Source organism: Terrapene carolina, unplaced genomic scaffold (genome assembly GCF_002925995.2).
Source record: "Terrapene carolina triunguis isolate 2854851 unplaced genomic scaffold, T_m_triunguis-2.0 Scaffold676, whole genome shotgun sequence".
NCBI classification, from domain to species: Eukaryota; Metazoa; Chordata; order Testudines; family Emydidae; genus Terrapene; species Terrapene triunguis.
Window position 1 is genome coordinate 183701 of NW_020665027.1, and position 20121 is coordinate 203821.

At 57.4% G+C, this 20121-nt stretch overlaps 1 protein-coding gene across 1 annotated transcript in view; it reads right to left on the reverse strand.

Moving 5' to 3' along the window:
- Positions 1-308: 308 nt before the first annotated feature.
- RHOG (ras homolog family member G) overlaps positions 309-20121 on the reverse strand; it is a 28057-nt gene continuing 8244 nt past the window's right edge. Inside the window, exon 2 of the mRNA XM_024213034.3 lies at positions 309-1236. Coding sequence (XP_024068802.1) covers positions 626-1201 — 576 coding nt within the window. The 5' untranslated portion in view covers positions 1202-1236 and the 3' untranslated portion in view covers positions 309-625. The remainder of the gene's footprint in view (positions 1237-20121) is intronic.

Here is a 20121-nt window from a genome sequence, read left to right on the forward strand (position 1 = left end):
TCCCTGTAACTGATGGGTTTGGAGGACCAAAGGCCAAGGAGGTGGCGCAAGTGGTTGCAGATGCCGTCCGAGCACTCGCTTCTCAGGACAGGGGTTTGCAGTGCAGCGATTTCATTTTAGTGGCCATCTGAATGGCTGACCAAGAAGTGGAAGCCATTCATCCCCAAGTGAGCTACGTACCCAGGTCCCGAGAACATGATGGGACCAGGGACTCCTTGGGGTCACATCAAAGGGGAGGGGAAACCATCTAATGACATATCAGGGTTACCCCTCCCCCCCAAAAAATGTGATCCAAGACAATCTACGTATTAGTGCAAACGTGGTTTATTATTATCGAGAACAGCCTTGGTTTCGTGGCATCCAGCTGTCCAATCGCACCTTCACTGGAAGGATGCAAGGCTTGGGGAGTGGGGTTGGGGCATGCTGGGTGCAATGGAGGCAGGATGTCCCTTGCCGTGTCCTGGGACAGACAGCTGGGAAGCATCTGGAGAGAGAAGGGCTGTACATACTAGCTTCACTGGGAGCAGAGGGACAAGGGCAGGATCGTCTCCGGGTTCTAAGGCACCCTCCCCCACCCCAAGCGGCCACCAAGCCCAGCTGCACGCTTTGGTTTCTGGAGTCCTCTTCACAAAAGGATGCAGGGCTTTTTAGGTTTCACTGGGGCGGGGTTGAGGACGGCTCGCACAGCCTCCGTGAAGACCTCCTTGATGCCTTCCTGGTTGAGGGCGGAGCACTCCATGTACTTGACGGCGTGGATCTGCTTGGAGAGGTTGACCCCCTGCTGGGTGGTGACGGGCATCTGGTTCTGCTCCTTTAGCTTCTTTATGGTGTCGGGGTTGTTTCTCAGATCCTTCTTGGTGCCCACGAGGAGGATGGGCACGTTGGGGCAGTGGTGGCAGACCTCCGGGTACCACTTGTGTTTCACGTTCTCGTAGGAGGACGGGCTGGCTATGGAGAAGCAGATGATGAAGACGTTAGTCTGGGGGTAGGAAAGCGTCCGGAGCCGGTCGTACTCCTCCTGGCCTGCCGTGTCCCACAGATTTAAGTTAATAGTCCTGCCGTCCACTGTGTTCTGGGCGCTGTAGTTGTCGAAGACGGTGGGGATGTACTCCTTGGGGAAGGCGTTGGTGGTGTAGCAGATCAAGAGGCAGGTCTTCCCCACCGCCCCATCACCCACCACCACGCACTTTATGCTCTGCATCCCGGCTCACGTTCCCTGGGCTCCACTTCAGCAACCTGGAGGGGGAGGAGACAGAGTCAATGAGAGCGTGCTCGGTGCAGGACGTGCTGGGGACGGGCTCTGGCCTGCGCTACGCCCGGGGGCTCGGGGTAGGTGATCACAAGGGCCCCTTCCGGCCTCAAGAATCTGGGATGGATGGAAGACAAGTAAGTGCAGCTGCCATTTCACCAGCCTCCTGCTCCCACCCAGGGTCCTCCACTTAGACCTACAATCACAGCGATGTAGGGCTGGAAGGTCATCTCGTCCGCCCCCCCGCACTGAGGCATGACCAAGTTGGGGGTGACAAAAGCTCCCTAAAAGTGTGTGTGGGGGGCCCGGCCACCGACATCCGAAACGTGACCCTGCCCCCTCCGCACCGCCCCTGCCCTCCCACGCAGCCTCTTCCCCCTGAGCCCCAGCGCCACCCCTTCTCCCTGAGCCCACACCCTCATACCGCCCCTTCTCCCCGAGCCCCTGCCCCCACGCCGCCCCTTCTCCCCGAGCCCCCACCCCTGCACCACCCCTTGTCCCTGAGCCCCACCTTCGCACCGTCTCTTCCCTCAAGGCCCCGCCCCCCACTCATTCCTCTCCATCCTTTCTCCCCATGTCTTGCCCTTACGGCTGGTATGTCAGTCCCCCGCCCCCCCGGTTCCGGCGCCCCAGCCCCACTTCTCTCCAGCACACATCACTTCCATCCATTGGCAGCCCCAAGCGTCCTGAGCCTCACTCCATTCACACCAGGGCCAGCTTAGGCCCTATCTGCACCAGCAGCTGGCGTCTCCAGAGGCCATGTGTTCGCTAGGACAGGAGGCCTCCAGGGCAAGCCCTGCTGGTGACTGAGTCAGGACTGAACCAGCACTCTGATGCCACGGGGAGGGGCACACAGACAGGGGCTGGGGCTTAGAGGAGACACACAACTGAAGTCACTGATTTGTGTTGCGGGAGTGCCTAGGTGTGCTCAGTCAGGAGCCATGGCCCCATCGTGCAAGGCGCTGCATAGACAGATGGTCTCTTTCCCCAGAGAGCTTGTAATCTAAGTCTCAGACAGGCGACAATAGGTGGGGTATTACACCAAACAGCTGGAAAGAGCAGAAGATAACAAAAGACAATGCCGGATGTCCTGTACGTTCATGACCAGTAATAACTGTGTTAGCGCTGCTTATCTGGCCAAATCCCAATGCCTGTGATTGCATTAGGCCTCCCTTACATTCTCTGTGCAGTTTCACTTAAATATAGGATCTGCTTCCCTTCCTGCCTGGAAGAGCTGTTGTGTGGGGCAGTGCACTGCTAAGCAGCTGCCACGTTCCACCCTAGAAGTGGCTGCATTACAGCGATGGGCAAATATCCGTCCTCATCCTCAAAGGAAACCTGCACAACACTTTCAGAAGAAGAGCCTGGGAGCTTAAACTCTGCTAGACACGGAAACTCATGGTCTGAGCAGAGACACTGGATATGTGGCTTACTACAACGATCTGTAACCCACTCACCCCCTCTTTTTGTGCCGTGACTGCAGAGGTGATAACGGGCCACTCTACCTTGAATGGGCCCTTCCAATATGTGCTAACTACTTATGCTAATCAACGCCATTCCACCTTGCATTTAGCTGGGATGCTGGGAGTCCCTTTCCCAGCCCTGAAGAAAATAATAATATATACCTATCTCCTAGAACAGACCCTGCAAAGTCATTGAGTCCAGCCCCCTGCCTTCACTAGCAGGACCAAGTACTGATTTTGCCCCAGAACCCCAAGTGGCCCCCTCAAGGATTGAACTCACAACCCTGGGTTTAGCAGGCCAATGCTCAAACCACTGAGCTATCCCTCCCCCTCACTGAGCTAGCCTGTGTGGCTGAAAAGCTAGCACTGGCGTAACCACTTGGGGGGGAGGGATAGTTCAGTGGTTTGAGCATTGGCCTGCTGAACCCACAGTTGTGAGTTCAACCCTTGAGGGGGCCATTTAGGGAACTGGGGTAAAAATCTGTCTGAGGATTGGTCCTGCTTTGAGCAGGTTGGACTAGATACCTCCTGAGGTCCCATCTAACCCTGATATTAAAAAAAAAGAATTTAAACACTTTCCCCTCCATAGATCTCAAAGCACTTTACAAAAGTCTCATTAGCCCCGTTTGGCATGGTCAACGTTACAGGAGGCGGGAGCGGGAGCTCCAGGAACAGAGCCCACAACGCCCAGCCCTGCCCCCTAGACACGCGGTATTATCACTAGGCACGCTCAGAAGCTGTAGCTAGTGCTGATAAGATTCTGGCCAGGGGCGGAAGGGAGATAATCGCCTACTGCCATCACATGCCACTGGGAATGATAGTGAGAAGACAGATGCCCATTCATCAGGCGGTGGCAGAGCACGGGGGCCCGGCCAGGAAGCGTCACGAGCAGATCTGGAGGAGGCTGATAGGCGGCTGGCCCAGCACAGGCTCCAATCTCCTTGCTGTTAGAAGGTGGGAAAGGTTCGGCAGCAAGTGCTTGCTCTGGCCTGGTACTCAGCCTCGCGGCCCATTTTCCAGGCTACGATCTCGTGGGATCGTTCAAGTTACCAAGGGCCCAAGGCTCCGATGGAAGATGTCCAAGGAAAACGCAGGGGGCGGTGTGTCGGAGAAAACTGGCAGGGGGCGCTCTTCCCTCCAGTCAGTACTGAGCCAATGCCCCAGCAGGGTGCCCCCTTTCAGAGATGTAAGGCCAAGCGTCCTGATTGCAGAGGGCCCTTTATGCAAGGACAGGGTTGTGAACCCTGCATTCTGCCTCTCCAAATACCCCGTTCTGCTGCCCTTGGGTATATTATTCTGCTCCACCCCCTGTCCTGAACTGCGACCTGGTTTTCCTGTGCACTGCGGCTGTGCTCCACCCCAGAGGTGACTGCACCTTGGTGACAGGAGTAAAGGCTCCCATGGCGGTTGCTTGTAACTTTGTAGGCAGCTTGTTAGACAGGAGTTCCTGTGTGAACTGCGCCCCCTCCGCTCACGTGCCACTTCCTCCCATCACCCCCCTACAGCCGTGCTCCCATCACGCCCGCCCCCCCGCCCTATTTTGCTTATAGACATTTATCTGCAACTGCTTTGAAAAATACCCATTTCAAGACTGAGGCCCGGGGGCAGGGCAGTGGGGGGACGGGCAATCTGGCGGTGTAGGGGAGACATCTGGGGGGCCATGGGAGTGACTTGCTGTGCAGAGAGCTAGAGGTGGGCTGGATCTGCATGGAGGGGGGGATAGCTAGTGAGGTCAGTAACTCCCTGCGCTGTAACACACATCGAAACACCTGGGGAAAACCGGGCTCCCTCGCAGGAGGGAAGGGGGAGGGATAGCTCGGTGGTTTGAGCGTTCCCCTGCTAAACCCAGGGTTGTGAGTTCAATCCTTGAGGGGGCCACTTAGGGATCTGGGGCAAAATCAGTACTTGGTCCTGCTAGTGAAGGCAGGGGGCTGGACTCGATGACCTTTCCAGGGTCCCTTCCAGCTCTAGGAGATAGCTATATCTCAGTCAAGTCGGCTGGAATGCTTTTCCAGCAAAGCCACGGCGTATTCACCCAGGTCGCATGCTCCAGCACCCAGCCATCGTGACCCCCATGCACTCCTCACCTCCGCAGCAAACTCCAGCCCACAAACAGCCAGGGCGCACCCAGCCAGCACCTCCCAACCCCACTCACCTGCACCGCTTCACGCCTTCCCTTAGGAACGCCACGGCGCAGACCTGGGGCAGGAGCAAACAGGGGGCTTCGGCGCATGAGCCGGTTGGCTTGCAGTGGGACTGGCGTTCCCAAGTGACCTCCCTCCCCAAAACGGCCCCCGGACAGCTGCGTAGGGTGCTGCGTGGTGGGGCGCAGCCGGGAGGCATGGGACGCATGCTGTCCCCAGCGTCTACCCTGCGGACTGTAATCCCTGCACTGCCCTCTGTGGCCAGCAGGGATGGGATCCAGGAACCAGTCCCTTCCCTGGGGCACCTCCCTCCCGCTCCCTGCAGCACATCTTAGGACGTTGCAGGGACAACTCCCCTCCCCGCTCCCTTTTCTAGGCCCCACGTTCCCAACGATCTGCCACTCACTCAGCGTCCCCCTTCCAAAGGGGAAAGCTGGGCATACTCGGTGTCCCCCCTCCACCCCACCCCGGCCCTGCACCCAGCACATCGCAGCTATTGAGAGCATTGGGTACCCGGGGGCACCCGCTCCCTGCAAGGCACCTGCAGGCTACCCCATATACTTGTGTATAGCCCAATTTGTGCCTAAGCCGGCTTGCCTCTTTTCCCCTCAGCGCTGCCCCCCGCTGTGGCCTGCTCCCCGGCCTCCTGGCCTGGCCCTCCAGTTCTCTGCCCCCAACAGCCTGGCCAGGCCAGAAACCCTCAGCTGGTTCATCCGTCCTGCTGCCTCGCCCCCCAGCATCTGCCCGCTCCGTGTATTCCACCACTTCCACCGCAGCTTCCCCGCTCCCTGGCGTTTGGCGGCCTGGTTGATCGCACGCCACGCGCTGCCATGAGGGAGCCACTGAGCCAGGGACGCCCACCTGGGGCCTGCACCCAGACTGAGCGCAGCAGGGACGTCGCCTGGGATGCCGCCCCACAGCCAGGATTCCTAGGAGAGAGGAGTGGCTTGCACAGCTGCCTGGGTGCCAGGATCTCCTGTGTGACCCCAGACAAGTCCCCACTTCCCTTGGCCTCAGTTTCCCCATCAGCAAAGTGAGGCTGAATTGCTGCCCGGGGCTGTGGAGGAAGCCTTGGCTCTCAGAGGGCTCAGGCCGGCTGCTGGGTGGGGTAAGACCCGGGGAGCCAGGAGGGAGAATTTGCTGGGTTGGGAGCCTGAGACAGCAGAGGATGGGGACCCAGTGGTTAGCGCCTGGCAATCAGAAGAGCTGGGGTCGATTCCTGGCTCTGTCGCCGACTCCCTGTGTGACGTGGGCAAGTCGCTTCATCGACTCGTTCCCTGTCAGCACGATGAGGTAACAGCCCGGCCCAGCCTCCCAGCAGTGCAACAGGCCCAGATAAGCACCACAGAACAGACTTGTGTGTAAATGTGAACAAGTCCCTTCCCTGCTGTGTGCCTCAGTTTTCACATCTGTAAAATGGGGGTGATCCTGTACCTGCCTCACAGGGAGTTGTGAGGTTTAACCCATTAATGGCTTTGGGATCTCTGGGGAGAAGGGCACAGCAAGATCACGCCAAGGGGTAGCAAGGAGTAGCGGCCCCCCCCAATACTTCCCATTACCCCTTCCACTACCCCATACCCCACCTGGTATTATTTATGTAACCAACATTATTTACCCTCGTTGAATAAAGTACGTGTATAAAGCAAAACCCTCGCTCCCGCAGGAACGGGCTGGAATTAATGATTCCAGCGTCGCCCTGAGCAGGATGCGGATTAGGTTTAATCACCAGCGGCACTGCAAAGGGACGAGTCGATTGGGAAACGTGACCCGGGAGCATGGTAAGAGCCAGGGCGTAGCTGCCACAGTGAACTTCCAACTGCCCCCAGGCCGATGGGATAGACGAGAGGGGAGCAGCCTCTCGGGGGCAGGCAGCCGGCAACACGCAGACCCAGGCCTGGGGACAGAACGACCCTGCACTGGGGCCATCGGCGAGGCACAAATCCAGGCCTGCAGGACTACAGGCAGGGTTCTCTGATTGAGCCAAAGAGGTCTCTGGTAGCAGTAGTAGGCTCTTAACCTCTTACTTGAACAAAGGCCCCGTGTTCTCTCAGGGAGGACTACAGGGACAAGAACAGAGGCATGTCAGAGTGGGAGTCTGGGGCTTTAATCTGACCCACAGCCCATCTGGACTCCACCAATACTCCCTGTGTGTCAGATTAAAACCCCAGACCCCAATCAACCCTGGAGCCAGCCCCCAGTTTTGCCAATGGCACCGCTCTCTGTAATGGGCCAAACCGAAATCCTAGCTCCTCACAGCCCTGCGGTTCAGAGTGCTTGGACCCTGACCTGCCCCGGCCTGACACCCAGTCTCCCTGCACCCACTGCTGGAAGAGACGGCTGGGATGGTAGGGAAACAGAGCCGCTGTGGGAGACATTGAGGGATAGCAGAGACAAGTTTAGCTTCCAAGTGTGGGGGGAAAAGCCAGGATCTAAACACCCAGGAACCAGACTCCCTTCTTGCCTCCCCTCCTGGCCATAGGCTTCCGTCCACCAAGCTAGATCTGTGACAGAACCAACCATCCCTGGGGTTCAGAAAGGAGCATCAAGGGAGAAAAGGCTCTGCCTTTTAGCAAACCACACTTGGATTCCCCATCTATTTGTGAGGGACCTTGAGAGACAAGTACAGTTCCCTGCTCCTTTCTTCCCTACTGTTACCAGGCTGGGGCTGTCTGGTTTCCGGGAAAGAGGACGTGATGCTGGAAGGTTTGTTCTGACCTGGAGGACAGAGCCAGGATGTTGGGGTAGCACTAGCTAGCGCCACCATGGATCATGGATCTCAAGCTCCTCTGAACAAAGCATGCTGGGAAAGGGGCGGAGTCAGGGGCCTTTATAAGGCAGGCTCCGATACCGCTCAGGGGTGATGCTGTCTCATGGAGCGAAAACCCAGAGTGTCTGTGAGCAGGGGCGCTTGGACAAAGTCTATTGGCTGGGCTGGAGAAGACTTTAGCGCCCTGAGCTCTATGGAAGTGACTGCGCCGGTCGGTCTGGTGAACATCCTGGCCTTTAAGTCGCTGCTTTTTCTCTGTTCCCCCTTGTCCCACTGCTGTGGTGCGTAGGGGATCTGGGCTCACTGTCAGATCAGGCCTTTAAACAGCCCTCTTGATTCTCACCACATTTACTGTGTGTATTGCGACAGCACTGGGAGTCCCAGCCGTGGATCAGGACCCTGTTCCGCGAGGTGCTGGACAAACACGGAACCGGACAAGAGAGTCCCTGCCCCCAAATGCTGACAAGCTCGCTTTGTTTCTCTCGATTGCTGCACACCTCTGCTCTCCCTGGCGCTGATCGGGAACGGATGCTCCAAAATACCCTGAGCAGCCCCATTCTCAGGGCACCTCGACGTCAGGAAGTCCCCTGTGAAAGCCCGTTCTTGCAACATTTCTAGGTCGCCACGCTTTGGGGAAGAGCCTGGCTTTGGGAAGCCTTTTGAGGGCTGCCCATTTCTAGCTCGGACCTGGGTTGAACCCTGAAACCTCAAAGTCTGGATCCTACGAACTGGAGCCTGGGACCACAGCAGCTGCCATGCAGGGGCAGACCAAGAGTCCATCTAATCCAGCATCATGCATCCCCCAGCTGCGTCAGGGGAGGGTGAAAGAAACGCTGCAGCAGGCAGAGGTGGGATAACATGCCCCCAGAGGAAGCTTCCTTTTAATCCCCAGTTGAGTCTGTCTTCCTTTGAACCCTGCTAACCTCTTGGCCTTAGTGATATCTTGTGGCAATGAGTTCCACTGGCTATTTGTACATTATGTCAAGTATCAGGGGGTAGCCGGGTTAGTCTGTATTCACAAAAACAACAAGGAGTCCGGTGGCACCTTAAAGACTAACAGATTTATTTGGACCGCTGAAGAAGTGAGATTTTTACCCACAAAATCTTATGCCCAAATAAATCCGTTAGTCTTTAAGGTGCCACCGGACTCCTTGTTGTATTTGTACATTGTGTGTTGTCCTTTTATCAACGTTCATTTTGTCCCTTTTCCGTTTCATTGACTGTCCCCTTCTCATCCTGTTAAGAGACTGGGAACATCTATTCACCTTATCTCCCTTTTCTATCAATTCATAATTTTGTATTCCTTCATTATGTCTACTGTTGTTCCAAATTTCTTCTTTGGAACACTTTTTGATTAAAAATGGCTTTTTGATCAATGGAACTTTGGAAGAATTTCCTTTGGGTTGAAATTTTCTCTGTGGGGTGGGTGGGTGTGGAGTGCCCTTTCTTTCTTCACCAAAACCAAGAACATTTGGGATCTCGGTAGAAAAATTGAGGTTTTGGTTTCCAAAAACCTACATTTTGTGCTGAGAAGGTTTTGTATTTCATTGTCAGACTGAGACCCTTTAGTGAACAACTATGCGGGGGGAATAATTTTGTGACACTTGCTGTGAATTTTTTTTGACCAGCTCTAATTCTGTCTTCTCACTAAAATAAACAGCCCTACACTTTTCAGTCTCTTCACATGGCAGCGTGTCCGAGTGACTGGCCCCTTAAGGGAGATGGGCCAGTCCCATCTGTGTCATAATCAGCTGCTTCTCAGCCTGGGGCGGGGGAGAAAGGGGTCACCTGGGCATCATGAAAGGGCTGAGATAGATCCGCTGGGGGTATGGAACCAAAGGGAGTGGGGAGGCTGGCTGGCTCCCATGGAAGGCCACAAGCCAGGAGGCCAAGTCCTCCAGGGGACCAGCCTGAGGACCAGTGCGCTATACCGGGGCAGGGGACAGACTCAAAGGTAGCCCTGAAAGGGGCCCAGAGGGACGCCCGAAGAGAAGCCCCGGAAGGGCGGAAGAACCTTTTGTTTGTTTGGACCTGGGTCACCCCAGAAGGGGCTAAGTCCATTTATGACTTGGCTGGAGGGCTAAGCCGCACCTCCAGCACAGATCTGTGTGCAGCTCGCCGAGGAAACCCACCTCGGGGGAGGGACACTGAGGCAGGGAGTTCCAGCGGTGCCACGCTGGAGCAGAAGGGGTCGATACGGGGCGGCCACGCCCATAGATTCATAGATTCTAGGACTGGAAGGGACCTCGAGAGGTCATCGAGTCCAGTCCCCTGCCCGCATGGCAGGACCAAATACTGTCTAGACCATCCCTGATAGACATTTCATCTAACCTACTCTTAAATATCTCCAGAGATGGAGATTCCACAACCTCCCAAACACAGGCACTCTCCCTAGAAGTCTAATGCTTCTAGTCGCCTGTCTCCAAAGCGCCCTGTTCCTGCGACACCCTGCGAGACAGGGTGCCCGGAGGTGAACACAGTACAGGGCGCGGGGCTGGGGGTGAAACTGACACATCCGCGCGAGCTCTGCAAGTGAAAACCCCAGCGTACAGTGAAAGCAGGAAACGCAGAGTGGGCCCAGCCCAGCCCCACCTCCCAGTCTGGGAGAGGATTTCTCAAGGCCCTTTGCCACCATCCCGACGTGGGATTGTTCACCCAGCTAGGGCTGGGGGAGCAGATATCTCACGGGGAGGGGAGCCGGCCGGCACGGTGGGGCACTGCAGGGAGAGCGTGCCGCCTGTGTGATCGGCGGCAGGAAGCAGAGTGGCTGGGCCGGTTGTGGGGAGGCGGCGCGGCAGGCTTGTGGGGCTGAGTGAAGCAGGTGGGGCGGGGGAGGGGAACGCCAATTTCCCTTGATGCACAGAGCGGATTTAAAAATACACTCCCGCCGAACGCGCTTCATGTGCAACGGCAGGCAGGCCGCAGCCCCGTCAGGGCAGCATCCCAGCCAGGCTGCACAGCCGGGCCAGGCCTGGACGGACCACGGCAGCCGGGCACCAGAGACTCCCAGCCAGCCGGCTCCAAGGCCGGACAGAACGGGAGGAAGGGTGGCCTTGTGCTGGAGCCCCTAGGCTGGGATCAGGAGAACTGGGTTCAGTTCCTGCCTGGGCCACACAGGCCCGGTGCCTCTAGGCAAATGGCTTGTGCTCTCCCAGGTCCCCTTCTGTGGAATGGGAATAATGACGCCTCATAGGGAGGTGGAGGCCAAATCCAGGAGCTGCGAGGAGCACAGGGAAGGGTTTCATGTTAACAGACGCTGATCCAGCTGGAAACTGGAGTGAAGGCCCTGGGGGAGCCAGAAGGTAGAAGGGACCTCGAGAGGGCCAGGCCCCTGCACTCATGGCAGGACTAAAGGCTGGTCTACACTATGCAGTTAGGTCGAGGTCAGGCAACTGACGTCAGCCTGATTATGTCAGTGTCTACACTACAGCCTTCCTCCCGCCGATGGAAGTGCCCTACTACGCCAACATCATAACTCCACCTCCACGAGAGGCGTCGGACGTATGCTGGTGTCGTTAGGGCGACGCAGTGTCCGTGTAGACACTGCATCCCTCACACTGGCTGCTGGCTGGCTTGTCAATTTCACGGCAGGTCGACTTACGTTTCCAGTGTAGACATACCCTAAGTATGGTCTAGACTACCCCTGACAGGTGTTTGTCTAACCTGCTCTTAAAAATCCCCAGTGATGGAGATTCCACAACCTCCCTAGGTAATTTATTCCAGTGCTTAACCACCCTGACAGTCAGGAAGTTTTTCCTAATGTCCAACCTAAACCTCCCTTGCTGCAATTTAAGCCCAGTGCTTCTTGTCCTATCCTCAGAGGTTAAGGAGAACAATTCTTCTCCATCCTCCTTGTAACAACCTTCTATGTATTTTGTGGGGACCCTCACAAAGTGACCAAGGACCAGTAGGAGGGTGAAGAGACCCCAGGGGAGTGGGCACTTTGCTCTGCTGGGACCCACTCAGGAGATCTGCCACGCTGTGTGGCGCTAACGCAGCACTGCCATCAGCTCCAAGTGAAGTCACTGGGACTTTTCCACTGACTCTGAGGGGGTGAAATGAGGCCCTCTTTGAGCAGACGTGATCAGATGGTTAATCAGGAGCTGACCCGGGCTCGCTGATAGAATCATAGACTATCAGGGTCGGAAGGGACCTCAGGAGGTCATCTAGTCCAACCCCCTGCCCAAAGCAGGACCAATCCCCCGACAGATTTTTGCCCCAGATCCCTAAGTGGCCCCCTCAAGGATTGAACTCACAACCCTGGATTTAGCAGGCCAACACTCAAACCACTGAGCTATCCCTCCCCTCAAAGAAAGTCCCAGACCTGGGACGGCACCGCGGGTGTCGAGTGTTGCATAGTGTGCAATCTGCTGCCTTTCATCAATGTCCAGCTGATTTGCATGACACTGATTTGCATAACACTAGCTATTTGCATAGTGGGAAATCAACCTCCTATGCATGCCGCCTTGCGAAGTTCCAGCTCCATTAACGGACTTTCCAAATGGCCCTTCGCTTGGGCTGTCCCACAGCCCCTACAGGCATCCGGCCGGCAAGTCTCGTTTCCCAGAGTGCAGTGTCAACCCAGTAGCAACCTGATCAGAGTCTATCACACCTGGACTGAGCTTCCTCCCTGCAGGGCGCCAGTTTGTCCTGGCTGCATTCCTGAGCCCCTTGGAGTAGCAGCCTTGTGCACCACAGCTCAGTGTCCTGACTGGACTTCCTCTGTCTTGGGATACAATCCCCCCCCGGCCGTCCCCTTTTGGTGTGGGACAGCTGCAGCCAGCAAAGCCTCCATGGCACACGGGTGTGGGAGGAGCTGGCGAGCCCTGCACGAGCCCCCAGCCCGTAACCCACCCGGAGAGGGCGGGACAGGAATAGAGGGAGTTCACATCCCTAATTTGACCTGATCATTGTGAGAACTCCAAGGTCTGCCCCACCAGATCAGCTCTAGCGAGCTTCCAGGAAGAAAAGCACCATTCCCTTGCTAAGGAAAAATAAGTCTTGAGGTAGGACCCACAGAGCACAGCCAGCAAAGGACGCCAGAGGTCACTTACCAATCCTGAGCTAACCTGAGCACCCCGAATGCTATGAAGCCATGGAGAGCTGCAGCTGGCCAGTGAGCGTTCAGCACCCTTGCATCAGGCCCCTTGCTAGCGACCTAACTTGCCGCACCAGGTGTGAAAGATTTGGCCTCTCCCCCTGCCTCAGTTTCCCCAAATGGGGATTACGATACTCACCCACATTGGCTTCCACGGCTGTAATGAGGGAATGCTTGCACAGTGCTCTGAACAGGCAAACCACTAAGCGTCGGAACAAAGTCATGGCCAGCTGGGACATCCTATGTGGCACAGTACGGCTGCTTCATGGGGATAGGGGAGTTGGTCTTTGGTATCTATACAGCTCCCAGCTCTGTAATATCCCAGCGTCTCCTAAATGTTTGAAAACAGACATAAAACTACCCATCTCTCCTCCTTCCCAGCCTGCAGGTGACATAGCGAGGGGGGGGGGAAAGGGGGTAAAGGACAGAAAGACGTGAGACACAAGGGCCTACTGTGGGAAAGCTAAATTAGAGAGAGGCGTTTCAGAGCCTCCTGGTCCAAACCCACAGGTCTCTTTCACCCGAGCTAAAGGAGAGTCTGGTAGCAGTGGAGGGGCCAGGCCACAGCTGTGCAGCCCTGTTTCCAGCCAGCAGAGGGCAGTGGCATTCACTCACTAGCCAGTTCATGACAGTATCATTCCCCGTTTTACAAGTGGGGAAACCGAGGCACGGAGGTGGGGACGTGACTTGCCCAAGGTCACCCTGTGAGCCTGTGACAGAGCTGGGAACTGAACCCAGGAGGAGGTGTTGCCGTGCTTAGATCATAGTCCCACCCTGCTGCTCTCATTAAATCAACGGTACCCGGGAGTCTGTCCCTGGGGCGAGATTGGGGAGGGCCAAGAGCAGCTCGTGCAGCTGCGTACAGAGCGCCGGGTCCCGGGCCGCCTCTTGTCCTCGCTCTCCTCTCCCCGGAGGTCTTGTGAGGTCACTGGAACCAGGTGACCTGGTGGCTTGGGTTCTGCTCCGCCTAGCCCCTCCCAGCCAGGGGAACTGCTGGAGATGCAGGGCCGGTGGGGGGGAGCAGCTGGCCCTCCCACAAATGGAATCAACGACCAGCCATGTGAATCCCTGTCACAGCCCAGCTCCCAGCCAAACGCTCGCTTCCTCTGCAGGTGACGTTCGGGGGCACGGTGCCCCCTCTCCCGCCCCACAGAACGTGGGTGGAGCTGGGGGCACTCACATGGGGGTGGGGGTTATTATAGCCACGGAACAGATGGCTCATCTGACCTGCCCAAAGTCACAGAACGAGTTGGTGGCCGTGGCAGGACTAGGCCCCAGGCGCCCTGCTCTGGCCACTAGACAACGCTGCCTCTCAACCTGAGCCAGACAGAGGCGAGACGGCCCGATGGCTGCAACAAAACCTTTCCGGAAGGAGCTGGCAGGCCAGAAGTAGGTAATACAGAGCCCGGGGTTACTGCTGGAGCGGGCGAAGTGGGGATAAGGCAGGTGTGTGCCATCTCAGTGCCCCCCCAATGAATTCAATAAGCAGAGCAAAACACCCCTTTGTCTTGGTAGCTTGTAAATTTTTTTTATATGGAGATATCCTATCTCCTAGAACTGGAAGGGACCTTGAAAGGTCATCGAGTCCGGCCCCCTGCCTTCACTAGCAGGACCAAGTACTGATTTTGCCCCAGATCCCTAAGTGGCCCCCTCAAGGATTGAGCTCACAACCCTGGGTTTAGCAGGCCAATGCTCAAACCACTGAGCTATCCCTCCCCCCAGAGGGATAATCCTTCAGAAAGCAACCGGAAGTCACTGCTGTACGCTGCAGCACTGGAGGGGTTAATCCAAGGGGTATTGAAGGAGAGCAGGAAACTGCTCCCATGGGGCTGAGGGATAGGAATGGGACCAGATCCGGAATTTAACGGCACAAGAGATATCCCCCGCTGCAGGAATCGGAGCTGAATGGACCAGGCCCCAGAGGATGTTGAAATGCTGAGGGTGAAGAACTTGCCACCATCCCCTCCAAACTCCTGGCCGGGCCTGGGAAGTGAAGAGACTTTTCCCAGAGCATCCATTGCAGGTGTTCCCCAGATCCCAGGGCACGCTGAGCAGGACTTCAGGGGACCAGGTGCAGGTGCAGCACAGGTGTGAACTACAAGGGCTTGTCTACACCCAGCAGTTGCACCGGTTTAAACCTGTGATTTCAGCACGTCCACATACAAAGCTGCACAGAGCTGAGCTAAGCCGCTGTAGAATCACGCCTCTAACTCCACCAGTGCCGCTTGGTGTGCGGAGCACCAGAAAACTCTACCGCGGGGCACTGGGCCCCAATATTAGAAGCTGCCAGTAAGATCCCAGGCGCCCTGCATCTTCCCTTCCCAGCTGCAACACGAGGCAGTTTGTGCCGTAACCAGCAGTTTGGTATAATTTCTGCTCTGCCTCCTCCTGCTTCCAGAAAGCCCACCAGGCCACTTGCTGCACCGCAACCAATGGAAGCAGCCCCGCTGCTGCTGCACAGGACGAGGCGCTGGGCCAGCATCAGAGACGCTCCCTCTGATCAGCAGGGCGGATGCAGGAGCCCTGCCAAGAGGCTGCTGAGGGAAGTGGGAGGAGGTGGTGCTGGGGAGGAAGGGCAAGGAAATGGGAGTGGATAAGCTGATCTGGGCGGGAGAGGGGCCTGCCAAGCTTTGAAACTCTGGAAATGTGCAAACCGCAGTCACCCCGCCTTGCCTCAGTTTCCCCACCTAGATAATGGTGATGGCGCCTAGCTCATTTGCTCTGCGCTCCTTGGACAGAAGGGGCTTGAGGAACACTGTTCTTCCGGGAGCGGTGCCCATCACCATGGTATCTGAGTGGTATTGAGTACTACTGCTGGGTACGCGGGCAGAGACATTCACTGTGGACCCCCCCACACCCCTTGTGACGGGAGGAAGGTCCATGTTGTTGTCACCGTTTTACAGAGGGGGAGTGGAGGCCCGGAAGAGATTAAGGACCTGCTCCAAAGCCCAATGGGCTACACAGACTCCCACTGACTTCACCGGGCGCAGGATCCGGCCATATGAGAGGGGGCTTGTGCCGGGCCTGAAGCCAGGAGTCCCGATTCTGCCCCCACCTGGAGGCGGCGTGATCCCATTAGCGGGCAGGTTAGAGAAGGCACCAGAGAGGTTTTCTAACCCGGGGGCTGTCTGGCCCTGGCACAGGGGCAGGCCAGCTGAACTGTCTTCCCCTCGCCTTCGCTGGGTCGCTCTGATGGGAACGGCGCTGGGAATGCACCATTGGAGGGGGGATAAACCAGCTCTGGGGGACACCCGCGTGGGAAAACATGAGGCTGTCCGTACGGGCAGCCAGAGCACGGTGCTCCGGCAGATCACTCAGCAGAGCTTTCTTCTGTTGGGGGGGAGGGAGGGCAGCCGCTCTGCGCTGCCAGGACACGGGAGGGGGGGCTCTTATGAGACTACCCCACTCTGAATTTGCCAGCCCCTCTCCCGGCACAGCTCTGCACAACTCTGCTCTGCTGGGGCGAGCCATTCACTGGGAACGGGAGATGACAGCAGCATCTGTTTGCGGGCATTATCACACCCAGCGCGGAGAGGCGGCCGCATTTTCTAGGGGGGTTGGGAAAGGCTGGGACAGCTTTGCAGAGTTGGCCTCAGGGTGGTGTCAACATACACACAATATAGTCTAACCCCCACATAGAGATCCAGGTGCTTACCCCACGTCCATCACCGTGGTGTCTGGGCCCCTGCCCTGCAAAGTGCTAGGCCCTGATCCTGCCCAGGCGACTTGATTGCAAGAGCAGGGCCTAACACTTTATGATCCCAAAGGGCTTCACAGACATCGATTAAAGTCTCAGGCTCACTATCTTCATCCGGAAGAGGGGGAAACTGAGGCATCGGGGCAAAGTGGGTTGCCCAAGATTACACAGCTAGTCACTGGCAGGGCTGAGGCTATAGCCCAAGGTTCCTGACTACCCGCCAGGCTGGCGGCTGTTCCCTGGAAGGCTCCTTCCTGCCCGAGAGCTAGCTATTGTCGTCCATTTCCTAACTCCAGCAGAGAAAAAAACCACTCCGCCGTCATGCAAACGCTTTCTAGGCAGAAACAATTCTGCTTCTGTGGCCCGTATTTCCTAGGGCGGCTCTTCCTATTTGCATTCAAATCTTGGTTTCTGATCTGCTCAAGTATCGATTCCCTGTCCAAAGGCTGCTATTGACAGACCAAAGCTAACGCAGGGAGCCAGAGACCAAGCCGGCAGCTCTAAATCTCATGTGGCTTCTTGAAGGCTGTGCAGGCTGGCTGTGACAACAGCCCTGCCTGTCCCTAGACGTTCTCCCAGCGCCGCCTCTGGGCCTGGCGGTTCTGGGCCCCGGCACCTCTGGGCCTGGCGGTTCCAGGCCCCGGCACCTCTGGGCTTGTTACATCGTTATGAATGTAAAAACACAACCGTTCTGGGATGGCCCCCAGCCAGGCCCCCTCTCTCTGCCTCCCCTGACTCTACCGCAGGAAGAGGAGAGCAGTAAGATGCACCGGCCCTGAATGAGGATCCGTCACAAGGAGGGGTCTGTTCTCCCTGCCTGACACTGGAAAGAGCCGCTGGGCAGATTTCATTTCCCAAGGCCCGGCCTCTGCCTTTCAGCACGTTAACCCTCAATCCTGGCAAAGAAACAAGGGCACTTGGACGTTCTAGGAACTAGACTCGAACTTCCCCAGAACCCCACTGGTTTCTGTAGGTATAATCCATCAGATCATAGACGGCGGGCTTGGAAAAGTCCTACTAAGCCAGTGAAAGCTCATCACCCAGGTATGTTCTCTGGGCTTCGGGCAAACCCAGCTCCGAATGCCTCTAGCGTCAAGGCTTCCATCCCATCCCCTGGACGCTATTCCGCAGCTGAACAGATCTCAGTACCAGGCAGATCTCAGTTCAGCCTCAATTTTCCTCTGTTCAGTTCAGCCTCAGCCCATTCCCTCGGGGCCCCCTCCACACCTCCATTCCCTGCTCTGGACTGAGCCCACAAGGTGTCCTGACTGATTGCCATGGGGCCTGTCGGCACGGAGCCTCCCTCGCTAGGAGCAATTGAACAGCTGCCAAGCCAGATCAGACTCATCGTCCCATCGGCCTGGTGTCCTGTCACTGGCAGGGGCTGGGACCAGACCCAGACTCAGTGGACCCTCTTGCAATAACATGCCTGGTGGGGAAGCTTCTTCCTGACCCCGACGCTGATGCTTTACTTCTGCCCTGATGCAGCGCAGTCCCAGCTCGCTGAGGGTGGGCTCCATCTCAGGGCCAGGAGGTGACTGGAGCCCACTCGAGTTGGGACCCTCAAGAATTCACTCATCTTTTCAACCTGAGGGCCGCTATATTCTCCCTTCCACCCACTTCCCTCTCTTCTAGGTAGCATGACCCCACCTTGCACCCCAGAGCCAAGGCCAGCGGTGACTGGCTAATCAGCCATTGGATCACCCCTCTGCAGCCAGGGTACGCATGCATCCCCGCGGGAGCATCGCCAGCATGCTGGGAAGGGGAGAAACTCAGGGCCACTCTGAAATCGAGAGCACGCTGTATAGCAGCGCAGAGAATGGTCCGGTGCTAAGGACACCAGCCTGGGACATGGGAGACCTGCCATTGACTCTGCATGTGCCCTTGGGTGAGTCACTTAGCCTTGCTGTGCCTCAGTTCCCCTTCTGTACCACAGGGCTAACGGCCCTGCCCCGCCTCAGGGGTGGATTGAGGATAAATACATCACAGATTGCGAGATTCTCCTCTGCTACCGTGCTGGGGCCAGCTAAGCCCCTTCGCTCTGCATGGCTCATGGGAAGTTACCATACTTCTGGTGATGCCTCACATCCACACGCCACGCTCGTAATGCGCTCACGATGCATCAGGGCTGGGAGGGTGAGAGAGCTGAGAAACCGACTGGCCCAGGGAGTCCAATCCCCTTGGCCTGTGCAGAAGCAGCCCCCCAAAACAGAAGATTGGTGTCTCTGTGAGCTGGGTGGGTGGGTCTCAGTCTGTCCAAGGCACTGGTAAGACCGTATCAGGAATGCTGCACTCAGCGCTGGTCACCCGTGTTGAAGAAAGAAGAATTCGGGCTGGAACAGGTGCAGAGAAGGGCTGCTCGGACGGGCAGGACAACGGAGGGCCTGGCTTAGGAGGAGACAGAGAGCTTGGCTGGTTTAGCCTGGCGAAAGGCAGGCTGAGCGGGGATCGGATTGCTCTGTAAATACACCCCAGGGTGAACCCCAGGGAAGGAGACGAGCTATTGAAGCTAAAGGACAATGTTGGCACAAGAACAAACGGGGAGAGAGTGGCCAGGAAAAGTGGAGGCTGGGAAGGAGAAGGTTTCTAACGCTGCAACAGCCTCCCAGTAGAGCAGAGAGGGACAAGCAACCTAAGGGGCTTTAGGGTGGAGCGTGACAAGTTTGTGAAGGAGACAATATGCCGGGGCTGCCTGGGATAGCCGGGGGCTGGGGACAATGCCCCAGAGATCCCTTCCAGTCCAACGTTATCATTGTTTGGGTGCCCAACTTGAGCCTGGCTCTTGGCGGTGCCGAGCACCCGCTGCTCCCGTTGGCTTCATCAGCGCCCAGAAACTGAGGGGCTAAAATCAGTGGCCATGTTTGGAAGCCTCTGCCTCAGAAGACATGAACCCCAGAGTGGCCAGAGAAGGGTGGACGTGGGGCATTACTCTCCCCCCAGGAGACTGCAGGGCAGCGTGGGGGAGCTTTGCCTGGCTGATCCTGTTACCCAGGGCAGGCCTGGCTCGTCCTGGAGAGCGACCAGGCCCCGTCCCACAGGAGCATCACAGCCCCCCTCCTCCACCCTGCGCCAGCCCAGCCTGCCTGAGAGCGAGGCTGCTCGGCGGCTGGCCCCAGGGCGAGGAGATGGGGGGCTGGAGCCTGCTGGGGAGGGATTCGGGGGGATCTTCCGCGCAGCCTTTAGAAGGATCCTTCCTGCCACAGCCCGTCGAAAGGACGGAGGGCTCCAGCCCCGGCCACATGCGGGGCGGGGGGAGTGCGAGTGCCCCAGGCCCTGACGCACACGACATCTGCAGGCCTGAACTAGTGACAGGAAGTAAACAAACCTCGCCCCAGGAACCCAGCCCGCCCCTCCCCACGTGCCCGCTGGCGACTGAGATACCAGCGCTGCCCTGCTTCTGCGTGTGCCCCACACACACTGCCCCACCCCCCCACCGCACATACTGCCCCACACACACAGCCCTACTGTCCACCCCCACACAGTCCCACATCCCCATACTGCCCTTCTGTATGCCCCCACCCCACACACCCTGCCCTCCTGTACACCCCCACACACACTGCCCCACACACCGCCACACATCCCCCATGCAATCCTGCTGCCCAAGCAGGGTGGCATGGCCAGTCCGCGGACTTCTCTGGGCTCTCACGTAGCCCATCGTTAGGACTGGGTGGGGGTGTATAGGAGGGCTGTGTGGGGTGGGGGC